The 12,608-nt window shown below is 33.7% G+C and overlaps 3 protein-coding genes across 3 annotated transcripts in view; 1 reads left to right on the top strand and 2 right to left on the bottom strand.

Moving 5' to 3' along the window:
- Nucleotides 1-67: 67 nt before the first annotated feature.
- On the top strand, nucleotides 68-3,440 carry LOC144842593 (uncharacterized). Its single transcript, XM_078699043.1, has 7 exons — nucleotides 68-159; nucleotides 560-835; nucleotides 1,112-1,283; nucleotides 1,744-1,810; nucleotides 1,900-2,042; nucleotides 2,319-2,477; nucleotides 2,921-3,440. The coding sequence occupies exons 2-7, from the start codon at nucleotides 579-581 to the stop codon at nucleotides 3,014-3,016; spliced, it is 894 nt and encodes a 297-aa protein (XP_078555169.1). The 5' UTR covers nucleotides 68-159; nucleotides 560-578; the 3' UTR covers nucleotides 3,017-3,440.
- A 500-nt stretch (nucleotides 3,441-3,940) lies between these two features.
- LOC144842523 (four-jointed box protein 1-like) lies at nucleotides 3,941-5,575 on the bottom strand. The gene has a single exon (XM_078698972.1). The coding sequence runs from the start codon at nucleotides 5,573-5,575 to the stop codon at nucleotides 4,043-4,045; it is 1,533 nt and encodes a 510-aa protein (XP_078555098.1). The 3' UTR covers nucleotides 3,941-4,042.
- Nucleotides 5,576-9,059: 3,484 nt separating this feature from the next.
- Nucleotides 9,060-12,608, bottom strand: part of LOC144842876 (tyrosine-protein kinase RYK-like) — a 45,133-nt gene continuing 41,584 nt past the window's right edge. Inside the window, exons 11-13 of the mRNA XM_078699450.1 lie at nucleotides 11,441-11,600; nucleotides 10,329-10,465; nucleotides 9,060-10,063 (exon numbers count right to left, since the gene is read on the bottom strand). Coding sequence (XP_078555576.1) covers nucleotides 9,952-10,063; nucleotides 10,329-10,465; nucleotides 11,441-11,600 — 409 coding nt within the window. The 3' untranslated portion in view covers nucleotides 9,060-9,951. The remainder of the gene's footprint in view (nucleotides 10,064-10,328; nucleotides 10,466-11,440; nucleotides 11,601-12,608) is intronic.

The following is a 12,608-nucleotide window of genomic DNA, read 5'->3' as shown; positions in this document are numbered from 1 at the left end:
CTGCCGCCAAACACATGTAGCTGATGATCTAATTTTTCTATGTTGCGCCCTCTTTCGACGGATAAAATTAAAAACAGTAATGGCCGGTGATTCTTTCCGATATGTTTTAGCTGCTAAGTGGTGAAAGTGATGTGTCAACGTGATTTTATCTTTTAAATTGTTGGTTAATTAGTTACAGAACATATGTTATAATAATAAGTTACTTAGTAGAGGTGTTAGAATAAAATAGCTAGTTTAACACTTATTTATTAGTACTAAAAATGTCAGCTAGATTCCTAGGCTGGACACAACATGAGTGATGATGATCACGATAATTTCTGGTGAGGGAAAAACAGCGGACAAGCCACCTAGGTCTGGTACTGTTAGGCTATTTGAATAGGGCCTACGGAAACCAGTTATTTATATTTGCATAATAATAATAATATTTCTCACTAATTACGTTGGGGAGGGAGGGGGGTCTAATTAATAATAATTAAATAATTTATATATTTATTATTACTTTATTTCTAGATAGAGCAGAATAAAATAATATTTAAATTATGTTATGTTTTTGTTCTAGATTTTCATAAAAATAAATCATGGGAAACCATAAGAAGAAGTCCAGTCGTCGTTCCCGATCACGTAGCAGAAGTAGCGATGATCGAAAATCACGACAGAAATCCAGAAAATCACACAAAAGATCATCTTCATCGAGTAGTGATTCATCTCACCGATACAGCCGCTCATCTAGACGTAGGTCACGTTCACACTCCCCATCTAGGCGTAGGTCTCGAAGTAGATCCCGGGAGGAGAGGCGAAGACACAGAAGATCCCGTTCAAATAGCAGAAGTAGAAGGTGGGTTTGACCGACTCGCTCCTAGTTCTGGTGGAGAAACAAGTTTTCTCGGATAAGGACTTTAAACCGTAGGTCCAGTGTACACAGTTATAACCTGTGTGCACTTCAAAGAACCCAGTTCATCATTCGAAACAAATGGGGGTTAACCTAATGAGCTGGTTCATAAAATAGGTTATCTAATACTAATTATACTAACTAAGGACAATTAATTTACTTTTGGTAATCCTTGGCCACATTGCCTAAAGACATAAATTAAAATTTACTTTTATTTTGTAGATCTCATTCTAGGAGGCGGTCAAGAAGTCGTTCACGTAGTCTTCATCGGGAACGGCGACGGCGGAGCCGTTCTAGCAGCCGTTCCCGTCATTCGTCAAGGAAATGCTCTCCGTCAGAGAGAGATAAAGTGAAGGGTAAGCACGCTAAGGACGAAAAATCTAGCTCTGATCTGGTAAGCATAGCTTCTTAGCTTTGACAACTGCAGATGTCAACTTTGCTTCATACTTGACACAAACTTGTGTAAAAACAATCAATGTTGATTGAACGAGTTGTGCTGTATACATCAGTCTCGTGAATAAATAAAGTTTATAATATACTATGTAACCATGCTGCAAACAAAATACTCTTTGGAAAAACAACGCCGATATTCAGTTTCAGTAGAAAGTTATTCAGAGTGTGTTTTGATTGTTGAAATAAAGTTAAATTGGTTTTTTTTTTGTTCATGTAATAATTGGTACAAATCTTGTTTAAATTCCCAGATATATTACAGTAACTAGACCAACTGCCATAATACCATTCTAACCTAACATTCCTTTTTTTTAATAAACATCACTGGATGGAGAATAGTTTAATCCTATCAAGTTGATAGATAATGACAATTATATTTATTTATATATTTATTTACTCTGCAGGCACCATCAGATGTATTGAAGTCCAAGATGCAAAAGGCGTTTGAGAATGCATCAGGGTCTGCGACAGGTAATGTTTAATTACAGTGATTGATCTAGGATCTTGACATAGATAAAAATATTGAAATGAAGTGCTTAATAATTCCATTATTCTTTCAGTTTCTACAGAAGGTACTTCCACCTCACACAGAGGAATAGATGAAGATGATCCGGACATGAAGAAGGAATTAAAACGGCTAGATAAGGACAGTTTTCGACAAGCGGCTTTCAAATCATCTCGATGGGATCTGAATGCACCAAAGGTTCAAGAAAACTCTTTATTTTGGTTTACAACAGTTTTTTTTTAAATGCTGTGTTATACACAAGCTCTGTCTACACTATCAAACTTTATGTGACTAAAAAACATGATGTACCTATATATGGACATGATGATGTCATATCACTACCATATTTAGGCATATCACTACCATATTTGGGCACATTTTTTTAGTCAAACTAGTTTGATAGTGTAGACAGAGCTTAAGACAATAACAGTTTACTTATAATAATAATAATATTAATTGTTGTTAATTTTTCAGACAAGTTCTTCGACCAATAAACATATATCAGTTGATCAAAGCCATGACTCGGCAATCTTCGGCGGGTCAGCTATGAACGGATCGACACATCAGACATTACAGCATCCTAATATTGCTGCTATTCTCTACCGGCCTAATTGGAAATTAACATGTGAAAGTGTAAGATAACTTTACTTTAACAATATCATATTGCTCGGATATAAAAAATCATTTTTAATAGTGTAGCAAACTCTATGTATACTCTATTTGTGTAGTGATGTAGCCACAAGAAATAAAGTGGTGCGGTTTTCGCAAGAAAAGGAACAATCTCTGTTTAAGCCACTGGGTTGTCAAAGACCTCTGTGAAAAAGTGGTCAGGTTGAAGCCTTATCAACCGTACTGGTGGCTATTGCCCTGTTGTATGATAACTGCTTCACTTCCTATCTGAAGGACGAGGCAGTGGCATCTTACAAACAAGATACCACAGACTGACTTCTCATTCATCATACACTTACTAAACCTCTTCCAGGCTACAAAGTCCATAACAAATAATAATACAAATCCTGCTTATCCATTAGTTTATTTGTAAATTTCCTAATATGGAAATATTAAATTTATTTCAGTTGAGAGCCTCACCAAAGGAGAAGATGGATCGCTGGATTGACAGGCTGCAGATGTGGAGAAGAAAACGAATAGAAGAGGCTGAAGGTGCCACTTGAAATTTATAAAGAAAAATAAATTAGAAATGTATAGTAAAATACAACTATTCTACAACTGAAGCTTAAACATTGGTTGACAAAAGAATAGGGAGTTGAAGACACTCAATATTGCTAAGTTATATTAGTATCATCAGCGATTAGCAGCTTAAACTCCGTACTTTGCAGGAATTGTGAAGTAAGTTTGTTCTGCTTCAGTGAATAAGGGACATGTCAGACACTGGACTACTTTAACCTTACTTAATTACAGTATACTATTCCAGCCATTTGCTATTTGTGGTATATTGATTATAATTATAACATGCATTGACCTAAAATATAAACATCCAGATACAATGAAGATTGGTTATAACCTTTAATTTACACTACAGTATCTGTATATTATTTGTATAATGTTTATCTTATTAAAAGTTAAATGTCAGAATAACTAGTATATTATACAGAAACTAGACTTGTCTACTAAGATTGTTTTACGTAGCGCCACCAGCGGGCGTTTTGATATTTTTTTAAAGCTGAAGTATAGGTATGACACGCCATATGTGACAAAATGTTTCCTATTTACGTATATTAAGCCGAATCGCCGTTTATAATCTTTAATATCACAGAGTGCATATGCAGCTATTATTTTTGTTGAAAATACCTAATTGATAGACCATCTTATCAAGGTTTTATTCAAATTATATTCATGTTAGTTCGGGAAATGAACAAGATCATCAACAAAAAAAAGTAAAGTGGCATAATAGCATGAAGATCTACTTTTTCATCGCCATGATCGTAGCTATGGCTGTGTGTATACAAAATGTGCGATATTTGTGTTACTATACAAGTAAAAAACAATGCATTTCGTAGTTATTCAGTATTTTATTTGTCAAAATAATCGTCATACAGTCTGGGGAGAACACTGTCAGTCTTATTACATATTTATTGCACTAGTTTCATTTTATAAATGTTATATACATTGTAATTAATTTGTTGTTTTAATAAATATGTCCAAAATAATCACTGGTTACTGTTGAATAAGGAGATCATTTATGATGAGCTAATAATATTTCTACAAAATTGGATTTGATTGAAGACATCGGCGATCCTTCCATTCAGTATATCAATGTTTCTTTCTGGTAATCCAACAAGCTTAGCATATAACGGTTCGTTTCTCTTATACTCTTTTGTAATTATATCAGAAATATTACCATTATGATATAACATTTCTATAACTTTAACAGTTTGCGCGCGAAAAATGCAAAGTGAATGCAGAATTTCCGTCTGAAATTTATTGAATTTTTCGAGCAGACGATAGCTATGAAGTAATCCAGACTCGTTATCGTAGAAAATAAGTAACCCGGATTGTAATTTACCAAGATTGTGGACAGGGTTGTTCATTATGTTTTTATTCCATTGTTTATTGAACATGTTATTCGTAAGGCGATCCAGATTTGCGGTTAAATAGTCAAAGATCACCATATCCGACCATTGGACTAACTCTGAAATCTCAGCTTGTGTTCGGTTAACAATTTTACTCGGGTATAATTGTTTTTGTTCATCACGAAATTCTAAGGGGATGTATGATGGTTCCATGTCGGGTACCCACTGGCTCAGAATGACAAGTTTGCCATCCTTCCACTCAGCTTCTTGTATCTGAGTACGAACTGATTGCCATTCTTTACTGCGGTAATCAACGGTGCTTAAAATCAATGGTGGTACGTTCTTTATTCCTAGTACTCTACTTAAATAATACGAAAACACCTCTCCTTGAATCTGGTCTTTGTTAATTCGGTAGCGCGCGCACATCGTCATGCCGACGTCAGTGATGACGAGCCTGTTCTGCATTCTACCGCACCCGCTAGTGACATTCTTAATTAAACTAGATCTGGCTTTCTCGTACCACTCGTCACTTTTCAGTCCATCTGGAACCAGATCTTCAGCGTCCTTACCCCAAAATATACCATCTTCAATAAAGTTCTTCTGTGTTTTTGTTTTATTTGTTCTTAATCTCCTTAAGAATGTTACTAAATGGGGCTGAGGGTCTTCTTTAATGGATGTTGGTTGCTCAATCGGTAGGCCCACTGTTGGCAGTCTATTCAATAAAGCGTTCCTTGAAGTGGCAAATCCGTACCCCGTGGCTACTTGTAATCTGTCTTCGTCTTTTATCTTCCCTTTTGGTAATATTTGTTCAGATTTTAAATGACTAAATACAGTTGAAAGTCGATCATCGTCATCAAGAATCTCCGTTTTGAGATTTTTAATAGCCTTATTATTTTTCAAATCATTATTCCGTTTGTGCTGTACGTCAATTCTTTTTGAGCCGCCGTGTACATTAGATGTTGTTGCTACATTTACTATATCCTCTGATCTATCCTGATGTATTGAATGGCGACTCTGATCAACGGTAGAATCTGTTGTACCAATGCTTCTCCTTTCATCAATATCCAAAATGGTAAAGACGCATAACAGCGAAGTGAAGATCAAAGTTAGAAGAAAAACAACACTAACGTACACATATCCTCTGAAGAAACACGTGTGGCTGAGAGTGGGCCTTCCGAATGTTCTTACTGTCGATCCCATCATGACGACATCAAATTGCAAATGTTTTATTAGACTGGATGATCACATAGGTGTTACGTCGAAACTCAAATAATGTATTGTATAGTAGAACACTTGATTGGATCATAGGCGTATATCCTTTGGTGGAAATTCTTGAAATAAGCTGCTTTCTAAAAATAAAAAAAGAAACATCGATTTTACACTCGATAATAATGACAATCAATTGCGGCGACAAGATCACGTTCTAATTAAATTTACACAATTCACAATATAACCAATAATTATTAGAAAGGTTTAATCATTAAACACGAACTCGGTTATTTTCTTACAGCAATTATCCAATAAAAATCTCCTAACAATTGGGTTTAGATTCTGTCGGCCTCGGCGAATAATCGTCTTTTTTGTTGTAACGATACATTTGTTACTGTATCACTTTTCAACTCTGCTCTTTTATATAAATCGTAGCCTAGGCTTACATTAGAGGTTCTACTGAATATTAAGTCTATACTAAATCACGTGTCTGAAGTGGACCAATCCGGATTCCTCTGTCACTCACTCTTGTATGCTACCTATGAGTTTAATTGTCACACATAACAGACAAGATAATTCGATGATCCCCTTATTAAACAATTGGCCTTCGTAATTACGTATTGTAATTACTTTTTATCAAGTACATGATTACGTAATTTTATTGGTTCTGGTCATTTCAATCAAGCTGTCAATCAATTGATAATTGACAATTGTGGTTCTAAATCGATACTTGATTTGGAAATAAACTTTAAAATATTGAGAATTCATGTCCAAGTACATCGCAGCATGGAAATGAAAAAACGTACGCATTTACTATTTTTCTTGGACAAATAAACAAGATATTTCTCTATGGGCCGGGTAGGCCTATATACTAAATATCTGTATTACGGATGTTCATTAATTTTTGTTGCCAAAATAATTAAAAACACGCATAAAATACTACATTATCACCTTATGAAATTAATGATTTAAAAATTGTGCGATAAACAAAAATATCACAATTACATATCCCATTATGATCGATTAAAATACGTAGCCTATTTCGTGATCTAAAAAGTCCGTACAAAATGTTTAAAATAAGCAAAGTATAGTAAAGTATATCAATCAGACACCATCGGTACAATCATTATTCCTACTATTAAACCATCGTACACTTAATCTGAACTCACCTTAAAATAATCGAGAACCGAATATTCCACAAAAGTGGGTCCAAAATAGTGACTTCTTTTGCTACGATTAAAGAAAATATATCCTAAATTCGCCCAATTCTGGACTTGTTTCCACTATAAATAAAACACACTGCAGATATGTTGTCTGACGTCCTGTGTCATCGACAGATGTTGACGGGTCTGTCATGCACGCACACGCGTACTGGAGTAGCACAAACCCACCGTCTAACGTTACATTACGCCCGAATTCACGAAAGCAAAAGGAACCCTTACGAACAGCAGCTGAGATCCCGCATTGATTATACGGATATTGTACTAATAACAATGCATTCACGGGTGGTGGTAAAGCACAGTGTCTTGGTGACAAAGAACCAACAATTAATACTTCCAATTGTGTTAAACACTTAATAATCTACTCGTAAAGGGGCATCTCATTAAATAAAGCTCTGTCTACACTATCAAACTAGTGTGTAAATATGCCCAAATACGGTAGTGATATGCCCAAATATGGTAGTGATATGACATCATCATGTCCATACATGGGCACATCACATTTTTCTGTCACATAAAGTTTGATAGTGTAGACAGAGCTGTAAATTGTAACAGTTTCATACAGTCCGAACGTACTCATAACGGGAATAAATGTTTAGTTATAAAACGTACTTGGAATTGTTTTAATCGCGTACAAGGTTTTCATTTCAAAATATCTGATTTATGACAAATATTAATTTACAATTGTAATTGTATCGTAGAATATATACCTCAAAACACGTCTGGGAAAAGAGAGTATATGAAAACATTTACTGATAAATATTGAGATACATGTATACGGTAGTTATCGTGAGATGAGCGGCGTTTTTTTTGTAAGAAATATTTCTTGTTTAAAACTAAAATGACTTTTTCCTGAAATTAGAGTTCTCTCAAGCATGACGTTCCTGTGCCATCTAAAGCTTGGTTCCCACTAGCGACGCAACGCAAGGACGTAACGCAACGCAAGTGAATTGACCAATCACAAGCGATGGCTTATTCGCTTGTGATTGCTAACTAGCTGTCTATAACTTCGCTTGTCATTGGTTAAAACGCTTGCGTTGCGTTTACGTCCTTGCGTTACGTCGCTAGTGGGAACCAAGCTTTATCTGGTAAAATGTCCTTATTTGGCAAAACGTGTTATTTAATACTAAAACTCGGTAAAACCCATTTACAACTTCTTCTTTTGTTTTATTACCGGTATATTTCCATCCATAACACTTTTTTTAAACACTTAATTACACTTTTCTTTTCTGATCGGAAATTGTTTATGCAGCTATGAGTAAACACAAGGGAATGTACATTATGTAAAATGTGAACCCGTTGCAAAGTGTGATTAAAAGAACGAAAGAAAGTGATCTAAATATAATCAAGACAAACGACATTTTTAAATTTAAACACCTTGGTTCCCACTGGGACGCAACGCAATGACGTAAGCTCGCCACAAGTAATTTGACCAATGACGACGCGTATAGGACTATCCGAACTATCGCCTGCAATTGGTCAATTTACTTGCGTTGCGTCCATGGAAACCCTTGGATACAACGCAAGGACGTAAGAGCAACGCAAGTGATTTGATTTGACCAATCAAAGGCGATGGATTACTCGAACTGTCGCCGCTCATTGGGCAAGTCAATTGCGTTGCGGATACAGTACGTCCCTTGCGTTTCTTAAGTGAGAAGAACCAAGATTTACAATTGTAAAATCAACAGGGTTTTCTATAAAATTTACTGTGGTTTGAGCACCATATTACAGCATTTTCAACAGTAATATTAATTAAAACGGGAATGCTAATTAAACGAATATTAGATCAAAAGCATTTTATACAACAATATAAAACATACTATAACACAAAAGAACGAATGTTCTTTATAAATAGAATAGGTAATTACATGTAATATGTATCTATACACTATATACAAGCTGGATAAAACATTTGCAATATGTATATATACAATGATAACTTACTATTGCAACCGTGTCGATTTTATGTACACATACTTTAACGATTCGTAAAAAGTTTACTCCAGTATCAAACTTAGACTTAAATAGAGGGCAGTAGACAGATATTTTAATCAAAGTCATAGAACTATCTGCGATTTTATCCACAAAAAAAAGTGTCAAATATTGTTTTGATACCAAAAATAGGAGGATATTCTCCAGTTGAAAACTTTTTCAGATATAGAGGGGGTAGGTATAAAAATAGACCAAACACATTATTAAAAATAAGTTTAATTTTGTAATAATAATATGTTAATAAAATAAATGGTAATTTTTAAATATTTTAATTAAATTTTTAATGTATTACTGTTATGTTTGTACATTTTTGAAATAGTTATAACATGGCAATATAATATATACATGTATTTTTCTTTTTTAATATTTGCAAGAATATAATTTATATAGAAGGTAGACATTACCAGCAGCTTAACTGCCATCAACCACTTTATTTGTACATGCACTTAAATTTAAGCACCTCTTTAAGCTCAGTCTACACTATCAAACTTTATGTGACAAAAAAAATGTGATGAGCCCATATATGGACATGATGATGTCATATCACTACCATATTTGGGTACATCACAAGTTTGATGGTGTAGACAGAGCTGTACAGAAACAGTTACTTGATCCTTTTGTGAGAAAATTGTATAATTTTTAAGTATTTAACAAATGAGCATTAATTATATATTATGTATTTATTTATCATAAAGTAAATATTCTTAGTAATAGTTACACTGGTGTTTCCAAAACATTGTAAACAACCAACTAAGTTAGCATCGGTTGTTTTTATCAAAATACTGCCATGATCAAATGTCTTAGTTCATCATGTATCGTTGCGTTGCACACATACTTCATTAAGTCTTCCTGCACTCTTAAGCTCTGTCTACACTAGTTTGACAAAAAAGTGTGGTATACCCAAATAGGGTAGTGACATCCCCAAATATAGTAGTGATATGACATCATCATGTCCATAAATGGGCACATCACATTTTTTGTCACATAAAGTTTGATAATTGTAGACAGAGCTTTATGATGTTCAATGGCTTTAAATATAAGCCTACGATACTACATATCCGCATCCGCTACCGTCTGTAATCCTCTTAAGGCCTAGCCCGTTTGATCATCATGCCAGGCCTAATCACTCGACCAAATGGTTCACGACTTTCCAGATCATATGAACAGACCTAATGCCCGATGAAAGTCTGTCAAAGCTGAGCAGAGTTGTGTGAACTTAGGCCTGTCTTGAGGAAGAAGAGCCCAGCAGTATGCCATTAAAGAAAACCTACAAAACATATTAAAGAATTCATAAATTTAAGAATTTTAAACACAAATTGCAATAAAAACTATATATATATATCTTTCCAAACGCTGTAAATTCATATAATTATATTTTATGGGTACAGAGTCTGTTAGTCTGTCTGTATGTATGTAAAAACATTGTCCGACACAAAGGTCAAAAGGGTCCTTTAATAGGTCATACCATTGCTTACGGTCTTTAGCTATACCTCTTAACAACTCTATTAAAACTATAACATCATTTAACTTACAGTTCATCCGGGCAATTTGGCGGTTGCGGCATACGGTAGCCGGCCTTTAGGAATGCGGTCATTTCAAACGGATCAACTTCAATATACGGCGTTTGACCAAGGGTCATCAGCTCCCAAAGGGTAACACCAAATGACCACTAGAAAGAAAAATAAAGAATATTGGTAATAATAATGATAATTCATGTAATGATTTAATGGATACCAAAACAAAAATTAAAAACAAAACCTGATTAATATAAAAATTCATATATCAATATATAATATTTATAATTCATAATATTAATATAATATTGGTTTTTTATTATTGATTAAATATCATTACTATATTTAAATCCAAAGGCAAATTACTGAAAAAAATGACAATGTTGTGGGTATCAGTGGTTGGATCTCAATGGAGATACAAAATAAAATAAGTAAAATCCTACATAAAAACGATAAAGTAAAACAGCCAGAAAATTAGCAGATATTTCAGGCAATACTAGCACTTTATCAGTACTATATTTAGATATATATAGCACAGTATATGAATGCAAATCTCTCACTAACTCTCTCTATGACATATCAAAGCTTGATCTTTTATTCACAAATGTTCACTTAACAAATATTGCCTGTGTTGACATTTAAAATAAATTTAGTTGGGCGATTCAAAATCGATACTTTATCATTCTCGTAATTAACTGACATAAAATAATGTAATGTCAGGCTATAATAGCAACAAAGAGAGTGTTGTATGACAACTGTTGTAATATTTGACGGTTATTGTGGTTATATAACTCTATTTGGATTAGGTACACTACTTACACCATGTAATAAGCAACCCTGCATTATTACACTCTGAATAACATTTGGAAAGTACTTAAATCTTTATACACAATTATTGTAAAAAACAATGATTATGTCATATCACTACCGTATTTGGGCATATTACTAACATACATTACTGTATTTGGGCACATCACACTTTTTTCGTCAAACTAGTTTAATAGTGTAGACAGACCTTTATAGATCATGTTAAAATAATTCTACTACCATTTGGGCACATCACACTAGTTTGATAATGTAGACAGAGCTTAATTAAGACATGTCCTAATGAAAATATCAAAATGACCTACGACATCACTAGCAGGGGTGAAACTCCTATGAATAATACTCTCAATTGCCATCCACTTGACAGGCCTGTTCTCGTTGTCTCCAAGACAATGGTAGTCCCCCGGGAACAGGTCTCTAGCAAGAGCATTGTCCGTTACTTTTAAGTTATAATGTTCGTCAATCCTAAAATATAAAAATAAGTTACTATTATTATTTAAAAAATATATTTGACATGCAAAAGGCTTTACATTATACCCAAAGGTGGCCTTATATGTCAGTGTGCGTATGTAGACCAAGTTTTAAGAACAGAAAATAAACTCACATAATAAAAAATAATTATTACTATTAAGCTCTGTCTACACTATAAAATTTATGTGACAAAAAAATGTGATGTGCCCATATATGAAGATGATATCATTACCATACTTAAGCATATCACTACCATATTTGGGCACATCACAATTTATTGTCAAACTAGTTTGATAGTGTAGACAGAGCTTTAGATTTTCAAAGAATTCAAACATTAATTAAACTGCAAACTCCTACAGTCAGACATCAAATATGAGTATTTAAAAAGATTTGGAAAGTAAATCCCAACGGAAAACGCTGAAATGAAAGCTGATCTTTATCATAATAATGAGAGCTTTTATAAAAATGAACTAAAAAACCAAGTCCATTATCGTAAAAACTTGCAATTTAGCCGCGCTATTAAACGCTTAATATGACGGAAAAAGTTGTTTAATATGTGACAGACTAAATCTAATACGCAGTGTAACTTAACACGTGGTTAATCACAGCATGTGTTAAATTATGTGCACCAACACGTAGAAAACTCGTAAAAATATATTTTATAACATATTTTTTTTATCATGTTATTTTGTAATCACGTCTTAATATAGGACAGGTGCATGTAGGTATATTACGTACAAATATCACGACTTTAATTCCTTTAGAAATATCAATAATTCTTGGATAGGTGACATAAATAATGCTTTCTGCTCTTTTCTGTGCATTTCCACATTGTGTGATATGTCATTATCTATGTTTTATGAAAATTAAATGAAATAATAAAATTCAATTACCCTTAATTTTAGTAATTTCCTAATACTATCAAGTAAAATCAATTTAGCAGGCAATGTTAAGATATTTGCATTTTTTAATGTGCAAAAAGAAAATAAAATGTTTTAAATC

The sequence above is a fragment of the Antedon bifida genome, chromosome 5, assembly GCF_963402885.1.
Source record: "Antedon bifida chromosome 5, ecAntBifi1.1, whole genome shotgun sequence".
NCBI lineage: Eukaryota > Metazoa > Echinodermata > Crinoidea > Comatulida > Antedonidae > Antedon > Antedon bifida.
The sequence above is the reverse complement of the archived record's forward strand: the minus strand, read 5'-3'. Positions and strand labels throughout refer to the sequence as shown.